Genomic DNA, 6,000 nt, shown 5'->3' on the forward strand with positions numbered 1-6,000 from the left:
CTGCCTCAGACTCCAGATCTCTGCCTCCCGCTTGGGTCAGAGCATCCACCCTGTTGTGTCTCCCTCCCTCCCTCCCTCCCTCCCTGGTGGGGGTCAGATGCAGGCAGTGGCTCAGCCCGGAGCCAGCGCGGCGCTGGCGTGAGCAGCTGCGGTTCCACTGAACTTGGCCCTGTGGGTCTGGGGATTTTTTTATTATTTTTTTTTTCCCCTGTTTGTTTTGATTTTTGCTAGACACCTACTGTTTGGGATCTTGGCCAGCCTTAACATTTGCTGAGACACTCCCTGGGTGAGAAAACCAGGGAGAAGCAGGGAGAGGCAAAGCTGAGAAGGATTCCTTTGGAACAGCAGCGAGCCCGCACAAGAACTGGGGGGGACGGCGAAAACTCCCCCGCAGGACTGATGGGGGAAGCACCAGCGTGACAGGAGGCCACCAACAACCTCCTTTACCAAACCTGGAGCAGATTCTTCTGCAAATCAACAGCTGAGACCTGTCCTGAGCTCCAGCCCCAACCCCTCTGCCAGCACAGCCCTGCCTGTGCCAGGCAGCATCACTCCCGCCCTGGGCAATGGGCATCTATCGTGTGCAGGGAGCTGTGAATTGAGCAGGCAGTTTCTGATCCAGCTGAATGCCTCCTGTTTATCTAACGAGCTCCGAACAGGGATGTTGGTTTGGAAAGATAAATGCCCATCATCCATGGCCTGGTTGCTTCTGCCAAGGATTGCTAGTGCCCTTCATCCCTGGCCTGGTCGCTCCTGCCAAGGATTGTTAGTGCCCTAAGCGTCCTCTTTACGGGCACAGAAGATGGTTATACAATTAGAGATAACGGAGGAGAAGTTAAAAACATTCATTCCATCACGGACAATTGGGAACAAAAGCCCTCCTTGGCAAAACCAGTAATTAATAAACTGGGATTATTACAACTTCACACCCACTATCAGTTTCTGCAATCAGCACCCACTCAATCCAGAAAGGGTTTGGGGCTGCGTGTGGGGAAACAAGAGGGGGATCTGTCCCCGAGCCGTCACTTCGGATTCGTTTGACAGGAGAAATCCGGGGGTGATGTTCAGAATCAGCCAAGCACCTCGCGGCAGACGAGGGGCGACGTGCCTGCACCCTGTCATCAAGGCACATCTGTTGCCAACAGCCCTTCTGCAGAAGGGGACGTGGTCCCGGGCACCCTTTGTACCGCCGGGAAGCAGGGGGAGGGCGCGAGGGAGAAGAGAGACTAAACAGAAAGAAAATCACTCCAAACCCACGTCCCTTGCCTTGCAGAAGCCATCAGCAATCATATGCAGAGTGAGAATAACCAATCTAGCACAATTCAGCTCGCACATGCTACAGGATCTCGTCTCATTACAGCTCTTTTATTTTAAGCACCCTCATGACACTAAAGAATTTGCAATTTTTTTTCTGCTTGCCAAAATTCATAATCACCAACAATTTGAGATTTCTTATTTAATTTTTTTTTTTTTTTTAACTCTTTCGTTCCAGGCAGCGAAGCCTCACGGGGCTGTAGGGGGGAAAGGAGACAGGCAGCAGGGCTGGCAAGGCTGCGGCAGCAGGCGAGATTACTCAGGATGTGATAAATGCTACCAAGCATGTAAAAGGCTGCCATGGAGAGGAAGGGATTAATTCCTCATCCACCTCCACAGGGGGTAGGATGAGAGGCGATGGGCTCAGGATGCAGCTGAGAAGATGGGCTGACACCGATGGGGAAGAGTCTGGACTGCAGGTCTCCTTTACTGCCCGGAGTGGGATCCCAGCTCTGGGGACAGGCAGCCCTCGGTGCCCAGGAGTCTTCCTTCCCCGTTGGCACGGTTTCTGAGATCAACCTTGTTCAACTCCAAGCCCAGGCAACGGAGATTAAAATAGCTTCTTGCACAAACAAGTCCTGAAATGCTTCCTGTGTCCTCCCTGGTCCAAGACCTGCCAACTGTCCCAAAGGGCGCCCAGACACAAGTCTCCCGTGGTGACACTTCTTATCTGGGCTAGAGTTGACAGTGAACATGGGCAGGCATGGATGAACCGGTTTCCACGCGATGGGTGAGAGACATAGTGCAGAGCCCTGTCTTGAAAGGTCCCTGTCGTCCCAGGGCACACACAGAGGTAGCATCAGCCAAAGCTTGTGAGTTGTCACCCATGGCCTGACCTGAACCAGCCTGCGATGAAAACAGCTGCCTGCACTTGTGGGCCAGAGGAAAGGGACTTCTCCTGGACACCTTCTGCCTGCAGAAGTGATGACAGGGCCTGGGCTGCCAGGCAGGCTGAAAGGGATGCTCTGTCCCGGGGAGGGATGCAGAGGGTTCAGGCAGCACAGCAACCGACCATAGATAGATACTGAGGTGGGTGAGCACAGCTGAGGTCAGGATGTGCTCCTTAGTCATCTCCAAATTCAACTGAGAAGAGAGGTGAATACTGGCACAGCTGAGAAGAGAGGTGAATGCTGGCACATGCCAGTATTTTAACCCAAGAGGACATAGGGCTGCAGGGCTGCAATATCTGTAACTCATCTCTTACTGACCCCAGCTGTGGGCAAGGAGGAGCACGGCTCCATGCCAAAGATGCCCATCCCAGCACACGTCAAAGAGCAAGCACGGAGGAGTTGTTTCCAGCTTCACTGGAGAGGAACATCTGCTTCTCTCTAATGGGAGCCACCGGGGCTGGCAGAGCAGCTTTGATGGCCAGTGCTGCGATGGGACGAGCAGGCGCAGAGGAGGCAGGAGCAGCTGGTGACTACACGCTGACACCGCTAACGCAGCCAGGCACCGTCGGCACTTACGGAGGACGCGCGTTCCCGTGCAGTGGGGGTGTGAGCTGCCACACAGCCTGCAGCTCTCCCCAGAGCCCCCTCGGGAGCTTTGCTCCCCAGAGCCCCCTTGCCCAGCTTTGCCTTCCCCTACTCTGTTTGCACCGATCCCCGGACGGGCAGGGTCAGCCCAGTTAATAAGTGACACCGTCTGTGCCAGTGGCAGTTCTCACCCCAGACTTGGCTCTGGCCAGGTCCCTTGGGGTCCTCAGCATTTCTGAATGACAGCAGCTGGTGACAGGTCAATGCACCCCCCAGACAGGCTCTTTGAGAGATGTGGGAATGGCTTCACCCCCTCCAATAGCTACAGATGCTGTAGCAAAGCTCACAAGACACTGAGGCACGGTGCTGCTGGCCCCAGGAGGGTTCCTGCAGGGCAGCCCCACGCTGATAAAGCCATACCGTGTCCAAGACATTGCTGATAGGAATCTGATGTCCGAATAAACCTTTATGCCAAACTGCCTAGCTTGCCTCCATCTTACACATTCTTGGCCCAAGAGCTTGGTGATGTTCTTGTAGAGCTTTTGCACAGTCCCTTCCTGCACAGAGGTGCTAGGGATGAAGACAATGCTTTCCCCTCTGGTCCCCTCCTCTCCCCTGCTCCCCAAAACCAACCACAAGCAGTGACCTTGGCCGTGGCCATGGCCCCATCATGTCCCTACACACCAGCAAAGCCACCTCCAAGGTAAGACAACCACAAGGGAAACTCATCTGGGCTGTAGGCAGGTGGGGTGGGAAGGGAAAGAAATGATGCTCGAAACAAAGATGCAAGGCCGGAGCATTGCACTTCATCAACCTTTCCTCAAATAGCTCCCAACTCCCAGCGACAGCAGCACAAACCCCTGGTGCCTGCCCTAAAAAGGCAGAGGATTACGACTTACCCTCGTAGGACAACACGTGGCCCTTCTTCCCTTCGTAGATGACATGTCCTTTGGGCATGGCATCCTCTCTCGCCTTCTCTGCTCTGCTGGGGCTGTCTTCTCCGATTATCCTGGTAATGGTTCCTTTGTACAGCACTTCTGCCGGGGTGCCCTTGGAAAGCCACCAAGATCCATATTTAACAGTGTCACAAGCAATTAAGCAAGCGCGCGCGCAGGGACAGGCTGTTCCCCGCGGGAGGCTGAGCGCAGGGAGAGCGCGCCCGGCCTCCGCTTCCTGGCGCAGCCAACAGCCAGGGACCTGCAGCTTAATTATTGATGAGGACGATAACGAGGAGCGGTAAAAAGGTACGTGATCTGTGCGAGGCTGCTGGGAAGAGGTAAGGGGGAGAGGACAGCGCAGATCTCCAAAACACAGAATAGCAGCTCCACGGCCCTGAGCGTTTTGGTGTGAGCTACTCGGCTCATTTCCACCCCACAGGTTTGGGGGGACAGGGCTTGGGCCACCCTGGGACCACCTCGTTGATGGCAGGGACTCCGTGAGCATTAGCTTTTCCCTGCAGCCTATTTTCTCAGCCTGGTACAGGAGCCGTGGAGATGTCCTGTCCACCCAGGTCACATCTGCTGGCAGCACGCGTGACCTTCAGAGAGCTGCCTGTGCACGGGAGCTGGTGGCTGGCAGCACGCCCGGGCGAGATGGCAGGAGGCTACAAGAGCGGCCCTGGAGCAGGTCGTGGAGCGAAGGCTGCCATTTAGGTCTCCAACAGAAACAGGATCAGGCTCCTTACACAAACTGGTGTGAACTGAAACCTCTCTTTCCCTGGAGGCACTCATGGACACAGCTCACAGCCACCTGCCCCTCTCCAAATCCCCTTCAAAACACCCAGAGCTGGACGTCCTTGAAGATGTCGCTGGTGATTAACACCCCTCTGCTGTTGCAGCTTGTCGGTGCAGACCAGGAACAGCCACTGTGGGGTGACAGTCCCCCACCCCATCACAGGGAAGGCCCAGTGATGGTGATGCTGTCAGAGTGAAGCTCTTGATCGAAACCCCCCTACTCTGCTCGTTTAACCCCACCACTCCCAGGACTGATGCTTGTGGGAAGCCTTAGGGGAAGCGATGCCCCAGCCAGTTTGCTGGTGCTTCCAAGCTGCGCCAGGGCAGACTATTTCCCCACCCCTGCTCTGTACCAAGCCCTCTGAGCACCAGTGGTCCCCAAAACCCCACCGAAGCTGCTGAGATGTACCATCATGCCGCTTCAACGCTCTGACTGTTGGCCCTCGCAGTACAGCCGGCACTGGCTTCCCCAGCCCCAGGTAAGTCATCTTCCTTCCGCGGACGTGCTCAGAGGGGATTTGAAAGCAAGTGATGACAGATGGCTTCAGAGCAGAGAGCATATATTCAAGATCTGCCTTCTGCGAACTGGATGACTAATTCGAGATCAAATATCAGCTCTGGCACCCGGAGCTGCTGCTGGAATGGGGGGCTCCTTCTCCCCGGCGGGAGCAGAGGGATGCAGGCTGCTGGGCCAGCAGGAGAGGTAGGTAATGCCCTATGTCTGGGCTTGGTAACTTATTCCCAAGCCAAAAAAAGCAACCTGGATGGATGTAAAATAGCGTCTCAGCAAGCTCTGCTCATCTTCTGACCTCTGGCACATGGTGCTCTAGACCCTTCATGCCCACCCACTGCTGCCCATGGCTGCTGCAGGGGCGTACGAGGGGATGGAGCATGAATTTGTTCTGATGGGTTATTTACAGCCCTCGAGCATCTGCTCCTGGCAGCTGTTGGACATAGGGCACCAGGCAAGATAAGCCTTTGCTCTGGGCCAGGATTCAGGTTCAGGTCCCCAGGGCCAAAAAGGGAACATGGTCACCCTCCTTGAAGGAGGCAGGGAAAAAAATCTGTGCGTGAGTGGCTTTAAATATCTGAATGATGGCCAGATAAAATCCCCACGGGAAACAGATTTATTTTTTTTTTAATGCTCTCCGCTCTGTTACCAGATGAGCAATAACTCACACTGCAAAAAACTATCGCCCGCTTGCCAGCTGCTCTTCTGAAGATGGATGGTGGAGATTAAGGCCAAAGTATCTTCCTGCTCGAGAGAGCCTTTGGGCAGGACCCCCAGCGCAGCACGCTCAGCCCTGGCAGGAGCCCTCGCTACCTCACATGCACCTCGCAGCCTCCCCCTCCCCTTCCACCCGTCTCCTCCTTCTCTCCGCTCCATTTTCTTGTGCTGGCAAGATTATTTTCCCAGAGCCATTTAAAGCTGCTTTCTGTTCCTGACAGCTATGAAAAGCAAAGGGGCGGGGGGGGGG

At 55.2% G+C, this 6,000-nt stretch overlaps 1 protein-coding gene across 8 annotated transcripts in view; it reads right to left on the reverse strand.

Annotated features, from left to right (window-relative positions):
- Positions 1-6,000, reverse strand: part of NCOR2 (nuclear receptor corepressor 2) — a 202,309-nt gene that overhangs the window by 21,225 nt on the left and 175,084 nt on the right. For all 8 annotated transcript variants that reach the window (XM_014963218.1, XM_014963250.1, XM_014963209.1 and 5 more), the window contains exon 27: positions 3,689-3,839. In XM_014963218.1, the coding sequence (XP_014818704.1) occupies positions 3,689-3,839 (151 nt within the window). The remainder of the gene's footprint in view (positions 1-3,688; positions 3,840-6,000) is intronic.

This window comes from Calidris pugnax, unplaced genomic scaffold (assembly GCF_001431845.1).
Source record: "Calidris pugnax isolate Ruff unplaced genomic scaffold, ASM143184v1 scaffold32, whole genome shotgun sequence".
In the NCBI taxonomy this organism is placed as follows: Eukaryota; Metazoa; Chordata; class Aves; order Charadriiformes; family Scolopacidae; genus Calidris; species Calidris pugnax.